At 39.7% G+C, this 23,499-nt stretch overlaps 2 protein-coding genes across 2 annotated transcripts; both read left to right on the plus strand.

Moving 5' to 3' along the window:
- The first annotated feature begins 8,054 nt into the window (after positions 1-8,054).
- Positions 8,055-11,744, plus strand: LOC135247280 (zinc-binding protein A33-like). Its single transcript, XM_064320577.1, has 6 exons — positions 8,055-8,084; positions 8,429-8,524; positions 8,670-8,900; positions 9,699-9,721; positions 9,803-9,921; positions 10,485-11,744. The coding sequence occupies exons 1-6, from the start codon at positions 8,055-8,057 to the stop codon at positions 11,027-11,029; spliced, it is 1,044 nt and encodes a 347-aa protein (XP_064176647.1). The 3' UTR covers positions 11,030-11,744.
- A 3,818-nt stretch (positions 11,745-15,562) lies between these two features.
- On the plus strand, positions 15,563-23,180 carry LOC135247281 (zinc-binding protein A33-like). The gene is made up of 6 exons (XM_064320578.1): positions 15,563-15,965; positions 17,550-17,645; positions 17,788-18,018; positions 19,017-19,039; positions 19,382-19,494; positions 21,723-23,180. The coding sequence occupies exons 1-6, from the start codon at positions 15,816-15,818 to the stop codon at positions 22,271-22,273; spliced, it is 1,164 nt and encodes a 387-aa protein (XP_064176648.1). The 5' UTR covers positions 15,563-15,815; the 3' UTR covers positions 22,274-23,180.
- The last annotated feature ends 319 nt before the right edge of the window (positions 23,181-23,499 follow it).

The following is a 23,499-nucleotide window of genomic DNA, read 5'->3' on the forward strand; positions in this document are numbered from 1 at the left end:
CTTAAAACTGCTTCTGTAATCAGTTCCTAAAAAAAATAAACTCTACAATTAATTTTTTTTTACATTGTATATCAGATACACCTTTGTCAACATAATGACTACAAGCATAAGAAAGACATCACTTTGCTTAGATGACATCACTGTCAGAGACACATATCCTGGGATGACATCATTGTAATAGACACCCTGTCTGGGGAGATCTGAAAAGCTCCAGGATTTGCTCAGTGTATAAATTAGCCCTGAAATATGGGAAGAGAATCTCGGTGAAGGAGTCTCAGCTAAATTTATGTCTCAGCCCCGCCCCACAGTCATAGTGCCTATAACCGGGGCTTCCATTAGACCCCACCTACAGTATCTCCTTCCCCTTCCTAATTGGTGCTTGTTGCTCTCAGTACACTGAAGTAGTGTAGCGGTTGGCACAGACTCCCATGACCCGAGCGACCTAGGCTGATACTGGATTTGTGGCAAACTGTAATCGTGAGTGTGTAATCTGTTAAATAATACACTGTCTTGAAAAACTATAGCATTTATGACAATATGCAGCTCTTCCGAAAGAGCTAATATATCTAAAGGGTAGAAACGGTTTCGGTAAAATGTAAAATTTATATAATTTTCTTTTTCAAAACAAAGTCATGTAGAATAACGATAACTCGATATTTAATGGCTATCCCATAAGGATTTCAAACTGTTTTTTTTTCCTACATTATTATTATTTTTTCATTGACAGCATTAATGCTCGTCTTTTCACCATTTTATTATGGGATTTTTATTTTTATTTAGTACAGTTTATCAAGGTCACCTGCAAAGTGACTGGTCTCCTGAATTTGTCTCACCAAATGATATGGGGTAGGTTGGGTTTAGCTCAAGTTAACCTGTCAGGTGGCAAGTTAGTTTCAGAGCATACGTTACCATAGCATCTGACTCAGGCTTTCTCTGATCCTTGTATTGGGACTCAATAATTCAGGATTTTCTTACATTTTGATTGAATAGATCCGGATAACTTGCCGAACCTGCTTTCTGGAACCAACCCCAGTCAACACTGCTTGTCTGCCTTTTCTGAAACAGCTGTTAAATATCGCCATCTATTGGCACATTGTGAGACTGATAAGTGGTAGTGAAACAAACTTACAGCTTTAATTTGTGGTTGGTCCTCATCTCATCATGGCCTGTCCATACTACAAAATAACATAACCCTTGGGACTGTAATTATGTAATTACTTGCTCTGTAATGGTGTAAGTGTGTTTACAGAAACTCCAGGTTGATAGCATGCAGCCTAGATTTAGTGCTGTCTTCAGTGGAACTGGCTTGTGCAGACTCTGCAAAGTTTAGTAGGCTATTCGGTAAAATCTAACAACCCTGCTGTCCCTATAGTGTGTACAGTCCACCAGCACTAAAATACCAGCGTTCCAGCCTGTTCATATAGACCCTGGACTTTTTAAAGAAATACATCTCAATTGATATGCAGCTTATTCTTATTTGGATTAAATGTTTCTTATTGTACAAATTGCTTGGTTGCAGACCTATTATGTCCACAACCATAGAAAATGAAAGAACGCAAGCCAGTGCATTGTTGAATTACCCTCAAAAAGTAAATCACAGGACCCTGTGATTTCAGTACGACCTGCAACAGCAACACTTTCCTGGAGGAGAGTGAAAAATGACCACTGCACTTTATCCAGCAGATGGCACCAGTCTACCACTTTTACATCATGATTTTTCCTTCATAAGTGCAGCGCCAGCCATTTGTTGTTAATTCATTTGCTTAACACGTCATTCATTCCAGTGACCATAAAAAAGATTTTTTAAAAAATAACATCTTTTGATATCTGTGGTAAAAAAAATTTCAAATTGAATAACTACAATTATTTCAGTCTGCCTTTATCTGCATTTTTAAAACATCCACAGTCATGAATTTCCTCTTAAAGATAATATTGCATAGAGCTTCTGCCTTTCATTCATTAAATCGATTCTGTTTGACTTTTTTCTGTTCTCTAATGAGTCATCTGGATGGAAATGTTTTGATTAGGAAAGGGCTCTGGTCATGATCTGAACTAGCCATGACACACTGAGCCAGAACCAAAAAGACAATGTGCAGAAAACAAGTGTATGCACGCATCCGCACCTAATTGGCCACTGTGTCATCCTGTGAGGGAAGGCTTCAAATAACAATTAACACCTCATGACTCAACAGCAGCAGCTGTCAAATCAGGGGGCTGCAGTCTGTCTGCATCAGCTGCAGAGTCCTCTAGCAGCCTATTCACATGTGAAATGCATGTCAGGAGTCGTTCGCACTCCCCCTGCTACCCCTACCCACCACAGGTGCAAGGATCCACCCACCACAAACCACCAAGACACAGGGATAAGGGAAGCAGAGCCTTTATTAAGTTTACGATAAAAACAGTTCATGGACGGGCAGCCGCCCCACTCTGACCCCCCCTGCTTCTCTAACTCCCCCCTGCTCGTACGGTGACCCCACGCCGCGTGAGCCGAGCTCCAGGAGAGGGACTCCCCAACACCGCACCGCAAGCCGTCACACACAATGGCAAGTTCCCCCGTGCCCCACACTGTGCTCGTTCTCTGACCCTCTCCTGGGTCTGCCCGCACGGCACAGACCGGCCCCCACTTGGCCACCCCAGGGGGGGTCAACACACACACACGCGCACACACACGTGAGTGCGCACACACACACACCGGCCCCCACTTGGCCACCCCAGGGGGGGTCAACACACACACACGCGCACACACACGTGAGTGCGCACACACACACACCAACCAAATAAAAAGGGTGGGATGCGACACGGCCCGTTCCAAGAAATGCCGGGCCTCCTCCACGTCCCTGGAACCGCTGCGGCCGAACATCATCATTCTCCCTGGTTACAGAATCCTCCGGGCGGGGGAATGGGGCTGTACTGGAGAGAGGAGAAGGCACAGCACCAGTTACCCCACTGTGGACTGAGCAGGACAGAGCACACTCGCGCTTCACAGCGTTCCTCGGTGCACGTCCTTCACTCGGCCGGGGCTCCGCCCCCGCTCGCCTCCTGCCCAGCCTGGGGCTCACGGCTCCACTTCAGGTTTCCTTCTCCACCTTCTAGAGTTTTCCCCTAGCCGCCGCCATCACCACTCCTCTCCTCGCTCGGCCGCCAACACGGTTCCAGGTCCGCAGTCCCCGCCGCCACGCACACACCACACCCACCTAAAAAGAAATCCCCCATGGGATTACTCCCAGAAGAAAATAACAAAAAAAAGAAAAATGAAATTCAAAAAAAGCAAATCCAAAATCCTCAATGAAAAACCGGCCGCAATAACTAAAGGAAAAAGAAAAAGAAAATACAAACAACAAAAACGAAATGGAAAATCCCAAAAAAAAAACAAGAAAAAAAAGAAGAACATAAACTGTCGCAATCCCCACTCTCTTATCCCTCTCTCTGCGTCCGAGGAAACAGGCGGTAGCTGTGTGAGCTCGTTACCTGGCCAAGTGGAGGAAACCAATTAACCCCTGTGCACATACACACGCCTGCTCCCAATTACCAATTAAAAAGTGCTCTTACCAAGCCAACGGCTTGTCAGGCTCACCTCCTGATATGCGCAAAATGACCTTAATTCTAATATTTTGCACCTTTTCTGTTTAAGTGAATTAAAATGGAACACAAGTGAATGGGAACTACATAGGTGGAGTTTGAGGGTGTGTCCCATGTTATACTGGTTAGAAGTGCATTCAGGATATAACTTTATCCTTTTTCCATGCTTTTCACTCATAAAAGAATGAATATGAAGTGCAGTTCTTCAGGGAATATTGAATGTTAGCTCAATTAAAAATAAAAAAAAATATTTCAGAGAATACTTAACCCTTGTTTTGTCCTCAGAGTGAAACATGCACTATCCTGAGTTTTGGTAGCAGTGAAAACCCCAGAAATAGCTTTTTTTGGCATGAAGCTGCAGAGACTTTCTGGAATGTCCCTACCAGTAGAAAGAAGTTAAACATTCCCCTTTTCTATATTTTGATAAAAATGAGTTCACCATCAAGGTACACGGATTGTCTTAAGAAGTCTTTTTAAACCTACAGTCATGAAATCATAAGTCATAATCCAAGTCAAATGTCACATTTATTATAGCCAAAAAATCTATTATGATGTGTGTTTTGTAGTAAACAATTGAGGTGAAAACGAAAGAAATACAGTCTCTGGACTGTAAAGAAGGAAAACAGTTATTCACCGATTATTTTCCAACAGTTATCCACTGATGAGTGTCAGGTTGTTTCTACATGAGAAACATTGATTTAGGGTTTAAAATTCAATTAAGAGAACAATGTTCTTCTGTAGTCTACAATAGGGTCATTCTGCAGTTGGAGTGGCATTTAGGGTGGATAAAAATTTTAAAAATCAGTTCCTTTAATCCCAAAAGCAAACTACTTTAATGTGTCTTTCAATATCTTCTATTAGCAGATTTACAAAATAAAGAGCTTAATTCCAAATATATTTGAATATATTTTATTTTAAAATGCAAGACTTTGGTCATTTTGTCACTGGTGTTATCACATTATCAAACTTTTATTTAGTCATAAAACAGCGTTTTTTGAATTAAAATTTGAATGTGTCTACATTTAATGAATGACTGAATTTGAAATATTTAGTTATCAATGCTCATTTAATAAAAACATATTACAAGAATACAGTAATATAGAGCTCTGTATGAATTTTTAAGGTGTGACCAAAATTCTTTTTTACAAGTCTTTGTAGAGTAAACATGAAAATTGAACAATGATGGTTTAAAAACAGTACAGATCATGTCAACATTTCAAGTGAGATACTTTCCATAAAGATCATATTCCATCAAAAAAAAAACAATGCTGTCTGAACAGACTTATATAACACCTGTGAGACTGTGTAATAACAGTGATGGAACAAGTGATATAATTGAATGAAACAGTCTCCTCTCCTTTCCCCTCCTCTCCTCTCATTTAATTTCCCCTTCTCTCCTCTCCTTTCCCCTCCTCTCCTCTCATTTAATTTCCCCTCCTTTCCTCTCCTCTCTTTTCATATCCCCTCCTCTTCTCTCCTCTCCTCCTCTCATTTCATTTCCCTTCCTCCTCTCCTTTCCCCTCTCCTCCTCTCCTCTCCCCTCCTGTCCTTTCCCCTCCTCTCCTCTCCCTTCCTTTCCTCTCATTTCAATTCCGCTCCTCTTCTCTCCTCTCCTCCTCTCATTTCCTCTCCTCTCCTCCTCTCCTCTCATTTCATTTCCCATCCTCTCCTCTCCTCTCTTCTCCCCTCCTCTAAATTATATAATGATATGGCAAGGCTGTCTTCAATTCAGAACAGAGAAGACAGGTTAGTGGGGTTTCGCACCTCTTACATATGTTCCTCCAAATAGACTAGAACATCTGGCACTATCTGAACAGATCTCTTGTTGACAGAGACTGGCTCTGGGATAAGGCAAACAATGTGTTCATCTCTATACCAGCTGACATCTTCTCTTGGGCTGGGCCAGAAGAATTTGTTGATGCCATTTCTGCACATAAATTTAACCTTGACATTATGCTCTTGCACTTCAAGGATGATGCCTGGATAAGGATCTTCATCGTAGTTGACAACACACCACTGGCCAATGTGCTCTGTGTCAATTACCTCAGGCCGGACTGTAGAAGGGGCAGATATTTCAGTGGTGTGGCAACTGTGGGCTTCTTGAATTTCATTGGCAGAAAAAGTGAACTCTTGGAGCTCATAGCATGGGCAGTCAAGGACTCCATCCATCATTTTACAAAGGCAGCTGATGTCCCTGTATTTAACACTGCCTGGGACAACACTGACCACCTGGTGCATCGTCATGGTGCCTTTAATCGCTGCAAGAGGGGGTCCCTCAGCAATATGTTGTGCCGTCTTCTCCATTTCTTCTGAAGACACAAAGAATAGCTCTGCACAAGAGGTCTTCTGTTGCAGCTGCTGGAACAGGGCTTCAGCATCTGGAATATCACTTCCATGGTGCATTGTTTTAAAAAATGTCCCAAAACCTTACAGCTCTGCTTAAAGCAGGTTCATAAATCTAATTAGAGCCCCACATTATGACCTAATGATGGTCAGCTGGTAGAGGGCAGAATGGAAAAGAAAGATGATTGGTGCACACCTTTTATGTAAGCCTTCACTCCCCCAAATACATGGCCATATAGTTGCAGTTGACCATTGTGACACACAAATGTGTCGTCACATTTATGATATCAAATATGTATTTTCCTGTTTAAGAACCATTTTTCCGCCTTTAATGTCAGCCTATACTGCGTTGAATTAATGCTGTTAAAAAAATAGTTTATTCCAGCTTTCACCACTAGAGGGCAAGGAGGCATTTTCTCCTTGTAAGGCGGGTAGACATGCTGGCCAGCTCTTGCCTTTTCAGGCCAGTAGAAGCGAGAGAAAAAATGGCCTAGCTAGCATTTGTCCATCTCTTTGATTCCCTGCTCATTCCGTTTAGTAAGTACACGTATATGTGTTCAAGATAATTACAGTGTGATTTAAACTGTGTGATTTTCCAGTATTCTGTTCTTTTTGATTGTTGTAAAAGTAGATAAACTTTTCCCACTCGTGTGAAGGTGGCTATTTTACCTCCGGTCACAAACACATAGGCCTCCGGGTTAATGGCAGCTAGCTGTTCAGTTTCCAACTTTGTACATTTTTTAATGGAGCCCCTGTGATGTTATTTGCATTCTGAGGCGCCGGTCATAACGTTAAGTATGTTTTTGAGTGAATTTGACAACGTATTTTCCCAGTTATAAGCTCATTAGCTTTATGTTCATATAATCTAACTAGCCTACTCCCCGCTTTCAAATGTCGTGAAACAAGCAAATTAAATGTTCCTGAATGAATGTGCTATATAAATAAGATTCCCCGGGCATTTTTATTTAATCCAGGGGGACACTACTGGCTGCACCTTGTAAATACCTCCAGAGCAGTCAGTTCAGGCACATTATCATCTCTGTATTTGGGCAAGAAGACTGAAGACAACAAGCCTGATCAGCCAGTTTGTTCCAATTTTGAACGATATGGGGTGTGTTCTGTCCAAAGTTAAGCAAATCTAAAAGTGAAAATATCAAACTGAGAGGACAGAGTCTGTAAAATGGAGGGTTAAGCTTTGGTTCTTGAGGAGGAGCTCTGTTGCTCTGTATGTTGTGATATTTTTAAAGAGCCTGTTGTCCTGAAATGCAGCCACAGCTTCTGTGGAGTGTGTCTGAAGCAGTACTGGGAAGAGAAGAGCTCTCGAGAGTGTCCCATCTGCAGGAGAAAGGTCTCTATGGAGGAACCTCCTGTAAACCTGGCTTTAAGAAGCATTGTGGAGTCCTACTTAAAGCAGAAGACTGAGAGAGAAATTACTGACTAAAATGATGCTCGCTGTAGTCTTCATGGGGAGAAACTTCTATTATTCTGTGAACATGACAAAGAGCTTCTTTGTGTCGTCTGTCAGACTTCAAAAAAACACAGAACCACCCAGTCTGTCCAGTGGAAGAGGATGTACTGGAGGCGAAGGTATTCCATTTTGAATATAATGTATTTAATATTTTCAAGACACGATCATATATGTGTAAAATTCCTCTGTGTATAACATTCAGTTCTGACGGACGGCTGTGGTATGAGGTCTTGTAAATACAGTCAGTCTGGCCTCCACTTCCACTCACAAAGGCAGCAACAGGAACAAACCTGCTGATCAGGCAAAGGCAGGAAGACACAGTACTGTATCTGAAAGTGTGTTTACAACCATTAAAACATCATGTATATTTGACTTTCAGTGTGGGGCTTTATGAATAAAATGCAAGCATGGTTAATCTTGATTGACAGTTGTGCTTGGGGGCCTTTTACAGAGAATATGGCTCCAAACATGAACACTGAAATACAGAGTAATTTTAGAAACATGTAGCATCGATACGTCAAATTAGAAGTACTGACAGGACAAATGGAAATATCACACATGACCTTTAATATAATAAAGGTCACAACCTAATAAATCTGCTGTGAAATACTCCATTATTTTCTTGGGGAGAGAACTGAGCAGCAACCAGGAAGTAAAATCCACAATGACTGGTGGAGACAAGAGCTACACATGCGCAAATAAAATTCTTGGACCAACAAGTCAAATCAATTTCATAAGTGCTTTAACATTTCTTACAGTCCACTATAAAATATATGAAATTACAACCCAGCAAAAGTTATTTTTTAATCCTATATGCTGTAAAATTTGACTGGTTTAATTGTTTTGAAAATGCATCACATAACATTTTATGCTGTGTTATAAGTATGTTTCACTAATCTTTAATTTGTAGCAGGGCTATTTTCCTGACTACTTTTCCAATGTTCTTAATAAGCTGTACTGACCCTCACTTGTATTGCAGCAGGGGTATCACTGTGCCATTTGTGTCTTTCTGGGAGTGATAACTGATTAATTTAACAGGAGGAACTGAACCCAGCACTTCATATTATTAAAGAAAAACTGAAGAGGTTTACTGAGGTTGAACAAGAATGTAAGGAAACAGCAGAACATATCAGGGTAAGGAAAGCAATTAAGAATACTTTAAAAAAGCATTGTTTTTGGTTTATGTTGTGTGTGAAAGTCATAACACACTGGCTTCCACACTTAAATAACAAAACATAGTTACACTATTCAAGTTTAAAATAATGTGTTTGAATTGCAGAGTCAGGCCCAGCACACAGAGAGGCAGATAAAGGCAGAGTTTGAGAAGCTCCACCAGTTCCTGCGAGAGGAAGAGGAGGCCAGACTAGCTGCTCTGAGGGAGGAAGAGGAGCAGAAGACTCAGATATTGAAGGAGAAGATAGAAAACATCACAGGGCACATATCCACTCTTCCAGACAAAATCACAGCTATAGAGAAGGCCATGGACACTGAAGATACCTCCTTTTTACGGGTAAGAGCTGGATTTTCTGTAATTCAGTATGCTGGTTTGTGGTTTTTCACAATAGTTGGCCGTGTTCCCTTACTCTGCACCAATGCAGCAGTAGCCTACTGTGACAGTGTCAAACTCAGTGTGCAGGTGTTCATAGAGATGCATATGCTCATTTTAAAATGTCATCACATTTTTTTATTTTCTTTTTTGTTGAATTTTGTGAAAAATTGGTGTCACCAGAAAGTCAATAAAAAACGTCAGCCCTGCAGAGTAGGACATGTCCTGTATAATTTTCAGAAGGCCTCATTTTCCCCATATTATTGTCTTTCACCATTGTGTCCTCTATAATAGCAATGACACTGCACACTACATGCAGGTAACTGCTACAAAGTTCACGATGGATGAAACTGCCTGTTCACTCTCTAGATTTGCAGTCTGTTGATTTGGAGTTGCTGAGAAATCCTCCAGCCACATGGTAACCAAATTAATGATCAACAAAACCTGTCCAACATTTTTATACACAACCGTGAGAATGCTGGGATGTTCATTGCTTAATTATCTCAGGAGTCACACCTGTGTGGAAGCTCCTGCTTTCAATATTCTTTGCATCCTTCATTTATTCAAGCGTTTCCTTTATTTTGACACTTACCTGTTATTTACAGTACCATAATTCATGTGTGCTTACTATTAAAATCTCTTTTATTGGCATGGCTCTAGTTTTTCACTTATTGTTACTTGTCTCTCATAATGGTCTCTACTTAATACCTTTATACATGTATACATCTTTTCACAATTATGCTGTTATCATGTGTTTTTCAGAGTTACAAGAACATCAAGGAAAGGTATGTAGACTCTGACCTAATTTTTATCTTGTCTGTTTAAGTCACTTTTAACTCCAGAGTGACTCCTGCTTGTCATTACAGAGCCCAGTGCACACTGCAGGATCCAGAGCTGCTCTCAGGGGCACTGATAGATGTGGCCAAACACCTGGGCAACCTGAAGTTCAGAGTCTGGGAGAATATGCTGGGGATGGTGCAGTACAGTGAGTATCTGGGGCAAATGTTGAAATCACATTATTTGTGAACATCTAATGAAGACATCAAACTAAAAAAACCGAGCTCTATGGTGTGAAAGATAAACAGTTCAGAATCATCCAGTCTCAGTTCCCTTCAAGTTTAGGAATATTCTGGGGCTGCACCGCACTGATCTCAATTTAGTATCAGAAATCAAGCAAGCACAGAATTAGTGCACTATTTAAAACTTAATTAAAGCTTGTAAGTTTGGAGATAAAAAAAAAAACCATTCACCCCCTCCCACCCCTCCCCTCTGCACTCCCTTCAAGCCCCTCCCTATAAGGCCTAATTCATATTAGGAACTATTAGCTGTGTGAATTATGTGCATTGAATTTGCTATGATATGTGTTCATTTATTCATTTTCATGATGCAAACAGGTTTCGTATTTAAAGCATAAATCACTATGACTACCATGTATTTGAAATCAAAACAATGATATACAATTTCCCATGTATGTGGCCTAATCTGAATAGAGTGTTTAAATTGTGCCTCTTCTCACAGCCTTTTAAATCTTTCTTCTTGATATTTCAGCTCCTGTGGTGCTGGACCCCAATACTGCAGCACCCTGGCTCTCTCTCTCTGATGACCTGACCATTGTGAGAGACACAGATACAAAGCAGAAATATCCTGACAACCCAGAGAGGTTTAGCAGGTGTTTGAGTGTGCTGGGATCTGAAGGGTTTACCTCAGGGAAACACAGCTGGGAGATGAAGGTTAGGAATAAACTTGAGTGGACTATAGGAGTGGTGAAAGAGTCCATCAGTAGGAAGGGAAAAATAACATGCAGCCCAGAGAGAGGATTCTGGGTCTTAATGCTGAGGAATGGTGGTAAGTACAGAGCAGGAGGAGGTACTGAGCTCACACTGAAGAGGAAGCCCCAGAGCATCAGAGTGCAGCTGGACTATGACAGGGGGGAGGTGTCCTTCTTTGACTCCAGTGACATGTCAGTCATTTACATTTTTACAGACACTTTTACTGAGAGAGTGTTCCCATACTTCTCTCCCTGTTTGAAAAAAGATAAGAATGATGGACCCCTGCAGATATGCCCAGGGAAAGTAGTGGTAACAATGACTTAATCCGAGTGAAAATAATCATATAAATTATAGATGCTGTACTTGTAAGGACATTTGGCTGTTTCTAATCTGCCTCAGCATGCCTGGTTGTTGACTTGAACTAGGGTAGACCTACTGGACATGTGAAATGATCAAAGGAGGGTGGTTGATGTATTTCAGATCCAAATAGGAGGCACATGCACAGAGATAACAATGACCATTTGGTTAATGCAATGAATGCATGTATGTTAATTTGGGATCAACCTGTCGGAGACATTTAAATACAAAGGAGGGTGTTTTAATAGTCTGTCAGAAGGGAACAGACATGCATACAGAGGTACCTTGTTGGGAAAGGGGTATAAAGCTGGTGCTTGAACAACATTGTATTGCAACTGATCTGCTTTTGTATTGCAACTGAACTTTTACCTGCTTTTTTCATGCTGTACTGGAGTCTATTTTTGCTTGTTAATATAAATTGTTCGGAACTACAAATTTTACTTTACAAAGGACCACATTTTTTCATACTGAAAGAGTACTATGGAGGAAATCAATTTAGTAATTATAATTAATTAATTGCCTTTTCGTTATTAATTATTTTGTTGAGAGTTGAGAACTGTACATGCACTTTTGATAATGGGTTTTGTTTTTTTTAAAATCAGATTTTTATTTCATTTGTTTATACATAAAACAGATGAGCTCTTGTGGTTAATTAAAATGCTTTTATACCTGTTTGGTGTCATTCCTCTCTGTCTGGGTTTATAAGGCAGTGTACAAGGTTGAAATGTATGCATACTGTGAGCTCTTGTTAGTTTTATTCCATCACTCTCCAGTGCTATTTTCAGATTTTATTTTGCAGATGCAGTGAAGAATAATTTCACCCTGTCAGCTCCATGCTGTAGGATTTACACCTGAGCTTTCAGTAGCCCCACCTGCAAACCTGCCACTGGTCTAAAACTCTTTTTTTCCTTTTCCTTGACAATTATTAGGATAATCAACAATAATAAAATAATTGGCATTGGCAAGTAATCACAAAGCTGTCTCTGATAATAATAGAATAATAATTACTGTACAACTTGCCTTGTGAAATGCCATACATCTTCCAAATGTGATATTACAGGCATTTAGCAGACACTCTTATCCAGAGTGACTTACACAACATTTACATTCCATTTATACAGCTGGATATATACAGAAGCTGTGACCTTTAGGTTACAAGACCAGTTTCTTACCCATTATACACATTGCTGCCCCAAATTACGTGGTAGATACAGTAAACTTGCTTCTCTTCCATCATCAATACATCCTACATTCAGCGCAAACATACCATGCACCCCACCTTATCTGTATTACAACACTCAAACTACAAATCATACTGCACATGTAATCCATAATTCATATTTTCCACACATTTACACACAACTACTTATTTGTATACCCACACACGCAAGCATAAACATACTGATATACACACACATACTCACACACACAAACACACACACACACACACACACACACACACACACACACACACCTGTGTGGCCACATACATTCACATACACAAGCACTGTATCTCCCACAGGAAGATGATGGTATCAGTTTGGAGGTTATTCCATAAAATATGGCATGAATTTTAATTATTTGCTTGATAGTTAGGGAATACCAACTGAAATAGGGTAGCAGTAATGATCACTTTAAAGATTAAAATTACTCAAGGCCCAGTGCTACATCCAGTGGTGCACTACTGCACCCTGTAAATCCCTCCAGAGCAGTCAGCTCAGGCACATTGTCATCTCTGTGCACCCAACGCCTTTGCTGGAGTTCATCCTGTGAAAACGTTCACTCACACATTGAAACTAAAGGCTCTCTCAGGACATACAGTACAGTAGAGACAATGGAAACAGCAGATAACTGTACTTTGTCTTTCATTTGTGTGTGGAAAAGGCCCAGAAATTTAATGAGGCACCTTCAGTCCAAAAACCCCTTAACTGCATCTATTAAATCACAATAAAGTGAGCGCTTTATGTAATTAAATTAATCTTGAGGAATCGCAAACAAATCAGCCATGTTACTAGAACATTTGTGTCTGTCTGAATTATATGAATAATTACATCAATATATAAACTGCTTTTTCTTACTGTGTGCATGTTCGGTATTGATGGGCTTTGAGAGTTGTACGTGGTGGGGAATCAGTTGGTCAAAACTTTTGAGCCATACTCAGAAAGATATGTGAACAACTTATTCATATTTAGGGTTCAACATACACTGTAAAAAATATGAATAATTACAAGCAATATACCATATGTCATATTACTTCACATGTAATTCACCTTTTTTTTAAATGTCAGGTGCCTGTGAAATTACAGTGATTAAATTTTTTCCAGTTATTTTATGGTTAACACAATAATGAATACAAAACACTTAATTTGCTTTTTTTTTAAGTCAGTGTGATTTTGTACAATGGTTGTTCTTCTTAAAGGAAATACATAAAAAGGAAAATATAAATGACCTGATATTTCTCCCAATATTTTCAGATTTTTTTGGTTACAAGCCCACCTCCTTACCCATTATACTACACCACTAAATCATTATGTAACAGTTATCTAATGAAATATCAGGATTTCATACTGCTTTTTTCCAGACACTGGACTTCTATCTATTTTAAGTCTGTCTATTAATATGCAGACGTTCCTTATTTTAATAAATTGGACATTAAAAATGTTGCTTGAATGCACATCTACCATGTCCCACACCATAAAAAAATAACTCAAGCCAGTTGTAGAATGTTGACCTGCTAATTATTATTATTTTTATTCTTTTTATTTATTAAGTTGTATTTGTGTACAGCACTTTGGTTAATGCCAGTTGTTTTAAATGTGCTTTATAAATAAAATGTACATACTTACTTACAGTGTGTCAAGCCACTGTAGAATAACACAAGACCCTTTGATTTCAGTATCACCTACAACAGATACCCTTGCCAGGAGGAGAGTGAGACATGACACTGCACTTTATCCAGCAGGTGGCGTCACTCTACCACTTTTGCACCATGAATTTCCCTTCATATGTGCACTGCAGTCCAGCCAGTTGTTGTTAATTTACTTGCTTAGTGCATCATTTATTCCAGTGACCATTCAAATTTTTTTAAAAGCTTTCAACTTTTGATGGCTCTGCTTTTTTTTTCTCAAAACAGTATTATTACAATTATTTCAGCCTGAATTTAAATACACTTAAATAATTTTCCTATTAAAGATAAGGCTACATGCAGAAATAAGGTTTCTGTCGGAATAAAAGCCTCACCCTTTTCCCTCCATACATAGCGCTGATCATTATGGCAACATAGTTCAATTTGTGTTTCATCTGACCAGCGAACATTCCTCCAAAAGGCTAGGTCTTCATCCTGGTGATCACCTGCAAACTTCATTCTGGCTTTTTTATGCCGGTCTTGGAGTAGGGGCTTCTTCCTTGCGCGACAGCCTTTCAGGCCATGGCAATGTAGGATTCTCTTAATGGTGAGTGTAGATACTTTGGTACCTGATGCTTCCAACTCCTTCACCAGTACCTTTGTTGTTGTCTTGGGGTTCAGTTGAACCTTTCGGACCAAAGTTCGTTCAGCCCTGGGAGTAAATGTGTGCCTCCTTTCTGAACGATGCAGTGTCTGTGTGGTCCCAAGATTTTTATATTTGCATACAATTGTTTGTACAGATGCTTGTGGTACCTTCAGTTGTTTGGAAATTGCTCCTAAGGAGGAACCGGACTTGTGGAGGTCCACAATTTTTTTTCTGAGGTCTTGGCTGAGTTGCTTGAATTTTCCCAAGGTATCAACGGCAAAAGGGCAGTGGTTCTATAGGTAGGCCCTTAAATACAGTTACAGGTGCCAATTAACTCCCAATGAACTCCTAATTATGATAATTGTCCAATCAGAAGCTTCTAAAAAGTCATTACATCAATTTCTGGAATCTTCCAGACTGTCTAAAGAGACAGTCAACTTGGTGTATGTAAACTTCTGACCCACTGGAATTCTGATATAGTGAATTAAATCTGAAATAAATCTGACTCTAATCGATTGTTTTAAAATTACCTCTGATGTGCATAAAGTAGATGCCCTAATTGACTTGCCCAAAATAAATGTATGGTAACATGAAATGTGCAGAGTTGAGAAAAACCGACTTTGAATATGAATATGAAGGGGAGCAGCTTATTCTTTGTTAAATTGTCCTAATGTCTTTTTTTTTTTTTTGAAGCACATTGAATTTTTGTGTTTGAAATGTGCTATATAAATAAAATTTGCCTTCAGGTCCAGTGGTGCACTACTGCACTCTGTAAATCCCTTCTGACCAGCCAGTTCAGGCACATTATCATCCCTGTAAGTGAGAGAGCATAAACAATGTCAAGAATTACCTACAGACTGGGAACAACAAGCCTGATCAACAGGTCTGTCCCGATTTTAAAGCACATGGGGTGCGTTCTGTCCTAAATTAAGCAAAAATGAAAGTGAAAATATCAGACTGAGAGTCTGTAAAATTTCAGTTGAAGTTCCTGAATTTGAATTTTCTTGAAGTTGAATTTTTCCTTGTGAAGTTGCACGAGCTTTGTTGTTGTGTGTGTTGTAATTTTTAAAGAGCCTGTTCTCCTGAAATGCAGCCACAGCTTCTGTAGAGAGTGTCTGAAGCAGTACTGGGAAGTGAAGAGCTTTCGAGAGTGTCCCATCTGCAGGAGAAAGGCCTCTGTGGATTCTCCTCCAGTAAACCTGGCTTTAGGAAGCACTGTGGAGTTCTACTTCAAGCAGAAGACTGAGACTCAAATTACAGACATGAGTGACACTCACTGCAGTCTCCATGGCGAGAAACTTCTATTATTCTGCGAACATGACAAAGAGCCTCTCTGCCTCGTCTGTCAGACCTCAAAAAAACACAAAAAACACTCGGTCTGTCCAGTAGAAGAGGCTGCACTGGATCTGAAGGTATTCTATTTTAAATCTATTTATGTACTCAAGACACAATGAAACATGAGTAAAATGTCTCTAAAAACATTCAGTTCTGACACACAGCTGTAGTCATGTAAATACATTCAGATGAAGAGGCAGCACTGTATCTTAAAGTCTCATTTTCAACCATAAAAACATTAAGTATTTGTGATTTTCAGTACAATTCACTGCGTAAAATGTGGGTAATGTTGCCTTGACCTTCAGTTTTACTTGGGGAACTTTTACAGGGAACGTGGTTCCAAAAAGGAAACACTGAAATACATCATGTGATTCAATAAATACTATGTTGTAATTAGATGTACTGGGAGCATAAATACAGATGTCAGACAAGAGCTTTACTCCAAACACAGGTCAGGTCCTAATAAAACTGCTGTTATATGCTTGGGGAGAAAAATGAGCAACAACCAGGAACAACCAGGAAGTACAGAAATCCCCAAAGAGACAAGCTATATATATAGGTACAAGAAAATGTTGTTCCAAAGCATCAAACCAAGTTTATAAATGGTTCAAAATTTCTTAAAATTAGCTATGAATTGTATAAAATACAACCCAGTAAAATTGTTGTTTTGTAATCTTACATTTGGAAAAAAAAAGTAGTTTAATTGTCCAGCAAATGCTCTCCTTGTAGCAGAGCTATTTTACATATGACATTTCCCATGTAGGCTACTTAATAAAGGCCATCACTTGAAATACAGCTGGGGTATTACTGTGTGATTTGTGTCTTTCCGTAAGTGACAGACGGCTGTGGTGTGAGGTCTTGTAAATACAGACAGTCTGGCCTCCACTTCTACTTGCAAAGACAGCAACAGGAACAAACGGCAGGAAGAGGCAGCACTGTATCTAAAAGTGTGTTTACAACCATTAAAACATCATGTATATTAGACTTTCAGTGTAGGACTTCATAAATAAAATGCAAGCACGGTTAATCTTGATTGACAGTTGTGCTTGGGGGCCTTTTACAGAGAATATGGCTCCAAACATGAACTCTGAAATACACAGAGCCATTTCAGAAATATGTAAGAATGATGTGTCAAATTAGAAGTACTGACAGGACAAATGGAGATATCACACGTGACCTTTAATATAATAAAGGACATAACCTAATAAAACTGCTGCGAAATACTCCGTTATTTGCTTGGGGAGAGAACTGAGCAACAACCAGGAAGTAAAATCCACAATGACTGGTGGAGACAAGAGCTAAACATATTCGCAAAAAATTATTGTACCAACAAGTCAAATCAATTTTACAAGTGCTTTAACATTTCTTACAGTCTAGTATAAAATATGAAATTACAACCCAGCAAAAGTTATTTTTTAATACCATATACTGTAAAATTTGACTGGTTTAATTGTTTTGAAAATGCATCACATAAAATGTTATGCTGTGTTATAAGTACTGCATGTTTCACTAGTCTTTACTTTTTTGTAGGAGGGCTATTTTCCTGACTACTTTTGCAATGTTCTTAATAAGCTGTACTGACCTTCACTTGTATTGCAGCAGAGGTATTACTGTGCCATTTGTGTCTTTCTGTAAGTGATAACTGATTCATTTAACTCCAGGAGGAACTCAAGCCTGCACTTAATCTTATTAAAGAAAAACTGAAGAGGTTTACTGAGGTTGAACAAGAATGTAAGGAAACAGCAGAACATATCAGGGTAAGGAAAGCAATTAAGAATACTTTCTAGGTACACAAAAATACAAAAAGCATTATTTTTGGCATAAACACACTGGCTGTCACACTTAAATAATGAAACATTGTTACACTATTCAAGTTTAAAATGTGTGTTTGAATTCCAGAGTCAGGTCCAGCACACAGAGAGGCAGATAAAGACAGAGTTTGAGAAGCTCCACCAGTTCCTGCAAGAGGAGGAGGCGGCCAGACTAGCTGCTCTGAGGGAGGAAGAGGAGCAGAAGAATCAGATAATGAAGGAGAAGATAGAAAACATCACAGGACACATCTCCACTCTTTCAGACAAAATCACAGCTATAGAGAAGGCCATGGACACTGAAGACACCTCCTTTTTACAGGTAGAAGCTTGATTTGCTGTAATTCAGTATGCTGGTTTGTGGTTATTCACAATATTTGGCCGTGTTCCCTTACTCTGCACCAATGCAGCAGTAGCCTACTGTGACAGTGTCAAACTCAGGGTGCAGGTGTTCATAGATATGCATCTGCTCATTTTATAATGTCATCACATATTTTTTTAATATTTTAGAATTTTGTGGTGTTCAAATTGATGTAATGACTTTTTAGAAGCTTCTGATTGGACAATTGTCATAATTAGGAGTTAATTGGGAGTTAATTGGCACCTGTAACTGTATTTAAGGGCCTACCTATAGAACCACTGCCCTTTTGCCGTTGATACCTTGGGAAAATTCAAGCAACTCAGCCAAGACCTCAGAAAAAAAAATTGTGGACCTCCACATTTTAGAATTGGTGTCACCAGAAAGTCAATAGAAAACATCACGACTGCAGAGTAGGACATGTCCTGTATAATTTACAGAAGGCCTCATTTTCCCCACATAATTGTCTTTCACCATTGTGTCCTGTGTAATAGCAGTGACACTGTGCACTACATGCAGGCAACTGCTAGAAAGTTCAAGACGGATGAAACTGCCAGTTCACTCTCTAGATTTGCAGTCATTTGTTTCAGAGTTGCTGAGAAATCTTCCAGCCACATGGTAGCAAAATTAATGGTCAACAAAACCTGCCCAGAATTTTTATACACAACCGTGAGCATGCTGGGATGTTCATTGCTTAATTCTCAGGAGTCACACCTGTGTGGAAGCTCCTGCTTTCAATATTCTTTGCATCCTCCATTTATTCAAGCATTTCCTTTATTTTGACAGTTACCTGTACATTACAGTACCTTCATTCATATTTGCTTACTGTTAAAATTGCATAACTTTTATTTGCCTGGCTCTTGTTTTTCACTTATTATAACATGTCTCCCATAATGGTCTCTACTGAGTATGTTTATACATGTATACATCTTATTACAATTGTGCTGTTGTGTGTTTTTCAGAGCTACAAGAACATCAAGGAAAGGCATGTAGACTCTGCCCTTTTTTCTAGAGTCTGTTTAAGTCTCTTTAAACCCTAAATCTGGGGTGACATAACTCAGGAGGTAAGAGCGGTTGTCTGGCAGTCGGAGGGTTGCCAGTTTGATCCCCTGCCCTGGGTGTGTCAACGTGTCCCTGTGCAAGACACCTAACCCCCAATTGCTCCCAATGAGCTGATTGGTACCTTTCATGGCAGCCTTTCACCGTTGGCGTGTGTGTGAATGGGTGAATGAGATGCATCAATTGTAAAGCGCTTTGGATAAAAGCGATATATGAATGCAGTCCATTTACCATTTAAATCTTGAGTGACTCCTGCTTGTCATTACAGAGCCCAGTGCACACTGCAGGATCCAGAGCTGCTCTCACTGATAGTTGTGGCCAAACACCTGGGCAACCTGAAGTTCAGAGTCTGGAAGAAGATGCTGGAGATGGTGCAGTACAGTGAGTATCTGGGGCAAAAGTTAAAATCACATTATTTGTGAACATTTAATGAAAACATCAAACTCAAAAACCGAGCTGTATGGTGTGAAAGATAAACAGTACAGAATCATCCAGTCTCAGTTCCCATCAAGATTAGGAAGATCCTGGGGCTGCACTACACTGCTCTCAATTTAATAACAGAAAACAGCAAGCACAGAATTGGTAGACTATTTAAAACCTAATTAAAACTGCAGTTTGTAAGTTTGGAGAAAATAACTAGTGTTACGGCCGGCTTGAAGGACCGCAACAAACAAGTCCAATGTACCAAAAAACAATCCAGAAACTAATCTAACAACACAAACCCAGACATTTATTAGAATAACCAACAAACTAATCACAAACTAAAACAAAGGAAAACCCACAAAGTTTAAACAAAGCAATTTTCACAAAAACTACAAACCCAAAACCACGAATCAAACCACACACAAAAGAAACCCGAAAGAAGATCTCTCAAAGAAAAGAACTCTACACAAACCACACAAAAGAAACCCCAAAGAAGATCTCAAAGAAAGAACTCCCCTGCCTCATACTGCAGGGCTGATGTTGGCCATCGGCAGGTGGAGGCAATCAAGCAATTAGGCAATCAGGCAACTACCTCCTCCTGCACCACCCAGACCAGCAGAGGCAGGGGACGTAAAACTAGATAAAAAATAAAAAAATAAAAAAACATTCAACCCCTCCCACCCCTCTCCTCAGCTCTCCCTTCAAGCCCCTCCCTATAAGGCCTAATTCATATCAGGAACTATTAGCTGTGTGAATTACGTGCATGAATTAATTTTATCATCACAGCGATGCCCAGCCCACATTGGCTTATATGATACCAACATTTTGCATATAACAGATCCAGAGTAAATCATAAACCTATTAAAATGCAACAAACACATATCTGATACTTATGCCCTGTACAAAACAGTATAGACTCCAATACCAAACCTTCTTATCTTCTTTTTAAGGTTTTTGCAGCATATACATAGTCATTACATGAATAATAACACCTCATTAGAGACTAAACAAACAACCCATCTTGCCTTCTTTTCCAGGTGTTTGATACAAAGTTAGTCATTTTAAAAACGTCAAACTTAAATAGCAATTTTTCATCATCCCCACCGCCCCAAAACACTTCAGGATTTCGTTTAGACATTTCATGGAAAATTGGTGCTCTTAGATCATCATAATATATACAGTACAGCATGAAGTGGGATTCATTTTCAATTTCACCCAGATCACATAACAGACATAGTCTTTTTTCTTCAACTACATCATTAGATCTGCCTACCTCAATAGCCAGAGGAAGGATACCGGTTTGTAACTGGGCAACCAGGGACCTTTGGCTTCTGGTTAGGTATGCCATAACATATGGTTCAGGGCCATAGTTTTGCTTAACATGAATATATGTCCTTAATTTTGGTTTTAGCAATATATTATTAGACCACTTTTCTTCAAAGTTTGATAAAAGTATATATTTAATCATGTTAATATTACACCGTAAGTTATTTCTGTAAATATATTGTAAATCAACTTCCTCAAAATATGCATCAAGTTCTTTTGTCCATGGGGTGTTGTGTAATTTCACGCTGAATAGCTAGAACTGGAGCAAATTTATGTACCCCAAGAAAACATTGTGTGGATCTGTTCTGAATAGAATTGGCGTTTTTGGATTCTTTAGAGCCCCATATGCCAGCAGCATAATTCAGTACAGGAGAGACACAGGCATCATAAAGTTGTGAATATGTTGAATAGCCAAGATCTTTGCACACTTTCAATTTATAAATCACTGAGCCTAACGCTCCTCCAGCCAAAATCACTAGGGATTTTATCCCCACTTTGTAGGTTATAAATTCATCTAGGGCAAACCCCATGTATTTAAACACATTAGCATATTCTAGTGGTGATGGTCCAAAAGTGATATTTTGTGTACTTCTTGCTGTACCCTTTTTCCTGAAATGCATTATCTGGCTTTTACTCTGATTTATTGTATTGCATTGAATTTGCTATGATGTGTGTTCATTTATTTAATTTCATGATGCAAACAGGTTTCGTATTTAAAGCATAAATCACTATGACTACTGTGTATTTGAAATCGAAACAATGATACACAATTTCCCATATATGTGACATAATCTGAATAGAGGATTTGGAATGTGCCTCTTCTCACAGCCTTTTAAATACCTTTCTTCTTGATATTTCAGCTCCTGTGGTGCTGGACCCCAATACTGTACGTGCCACTCTATCTCTCTCTGATGATCTGGCCACTGTGAGACACACAGGTACAGACCAGGAATATCCTGACAACCCAGAGAGGTTTAATCCCTGTGTGTGTGTGCTGGGATCTGAGGGGTTTACCTCAGGGACACACAGCTGGGAGGTGAAGGTTGGGAATAAACTTGAGTGGGATATAGGAGTGGTGAAAGAGTCCATCAGTAGGAAGGGAGATATAACATGCAGCCCAGAGAGAGGATTCTGGGTCTTATTTCTGAGGAATGGTGATGAGTACTGTGTAGCTGAAGCTGCCCTCACACTGAAGAGGAAACCCCAGAGCATCAGAGTGCAGCTGGACTATGACAGGGGGGAGGTGTCCTTCTTCGACTCCAGTGACATGTCAGTCATTTACTGTTGTAAAGACACATTTACTGAGAGAGTGTTTCCATACTTCTCTATCGGTTTAAACAAAGACGGTAGGAATGAAGAAGCCCTCCTTATATGCCAAGCGAAAGTTTCTGTAACCATGACGTTGGCCTAGTGAACATGTTTTTTTTTTTTAATGAACAAAGTAGAGATGTTGCACTAAGGGATTTAGGTTATTTCTAATCTGCCTCAGCATGTCAGGTTATTGACTTGATCTGGGGCAGAACTGCTGCACATGTGAATTGACCAAAGGGAGCTGGTTTATGGCCTACCAGAACCAAACGGGAGGCAGACACACAGAGGTAACAATGTATAAAGGATAGTAATTCCATCTGCAGGAGCATCCCGCTCGTGAATCCCAGTAACGTTAATTGAATTATTGAATAGGTGATATTATTCAATAAGAGGACCTCCGTATTGGGTCATTGGTGGCACCTGTGTGGTAGGCAGTGTCGAGCTGATGAAAGTGCCTCGTACGAGTTGGTGACAGAGCGGGGGAGAATCAACTGCTGCAGGACGCCAACATCCCACGCCGGAATGCCGAATGGTGAACTTTGGTTGTTTTTGTGTTGCCCTGGTAAGCTAAATACATGATACGCTCTGATCAGATTGATGCATGTTATCCCTCGCAGTTATTGGGATTATCAATGTCCTGTACACCCCAAATTTATTGGGTAATGTTTGTCCAGTGTCGGTGGGGGTTGAGTGGTGTCCAGCAGTGAAACCCGCCGTGGTAAAATTTGTGTAATCGTTGTATTGACGTGGGGGGAAGAGAAGGAGAAATTCCCCCTGAATATTGCTTGTGGGCGTGAGCGTCTGCGCTTATATTTCTGTAAGGATTGTGCATCTTGGGGGGAGTCGGATTTAAACCACTCAGCATTGGCATATGGTAGGCTGGTCCTGATTCTCCTCCCACAGCATTTTATGAACTTGTTGTTTAATGGTTATATGATAAAAAATAATATTGTATTTTGTTAAACCCACTGTCTGTTTTGGCCTACACCCAGTTATTCAACCCTATTCTGAAAGAACCACCTAAACTAGAAAGGAAGTAATTAGCCTGAAGATTGTGAGCTCCAACTAGATGAAACGCTGCTATAATTAAGGACATAATATTTTGATCCGTCTCTACAGTAACCAAATCGTCATTTGTAAATTAATCGGCCACAGTATGCATGAATGTTGATTTAGGATGGACCTGCTGGAGATGTGGAAGTACAAAGGGGGGTGTTTTAGTAGCCTATTAGAAGAGAGCAGGCATGCATACAGAGGTAACAATAACCGTTTGGTTACCTTGTCGGTACATTTTGCTCTGGTAGAGGGGTATAAAGCTGGTGCTTG

Source organism: Anguilla rostrata, unplaced genomic scaffold (assembly GCF_018555375.3).
Source record: "Anguilla rostrata isolate EN2019 unplaced genomic scaffold, ASM1855537v3 scaf1191, whole genome shotgun sequence".
Lineage (NCBI taxonomy): Eukaryota > Metazoa > Chordata > Actinopteri > Anguilliformes > Anguillidae > Anguilla > Anguilla rostrata.

What these genes read in the sequence shown, in the direction of transcription:
- LOC135247280 (XM_064320577.1), top strand. Translation starts at nt 8,055, where the DNA reads ATGACTGGTGGAGACAAGAGCTACACATGC. An exon ending in GAGACAAGAGCTACACATGC is followed by an intron (nt 8,085 to 8,428) that starts GCAAATAAAATT and finishes TTAATTTAACAG; the next exon opens with GAGGAACTGAACCCAGCACT. An exon ending in TACAAGAACATCAAGGAAAG is followed by an intron (nt 9,722 to 9,802) that starts GTATGTAGACTC and finishes TTGTCATTACAG; the next exon opens with AGCCCAGTGCACACTGCAGG.
- LOC135247281 (XM_064320578.1), top strand. Translation starts at nt 15,816, where the DNA reads ATGAGTGACACTCACTGCAGTCTCCATGGCGAGAAACTTCTATTATTC. An exon ending in AGGCTGCACTGGATCTGAAG is followed by an intron (nt 15,966 to 17,549) that starts GTATTCTATTTT and finishes ATTTAACTCCAG; the next exon opens with GAGGAACTCAAGCCTGCACT. An exon ending in AAACAGCAGAACATATCAGG is followed by an intron (nt 17,646 to 17,787) that starts GTAAGGAAAGCA and finishes TTTGAATTCCAG; the next exon opens with AGTCAGGTCCAGCACACAGA.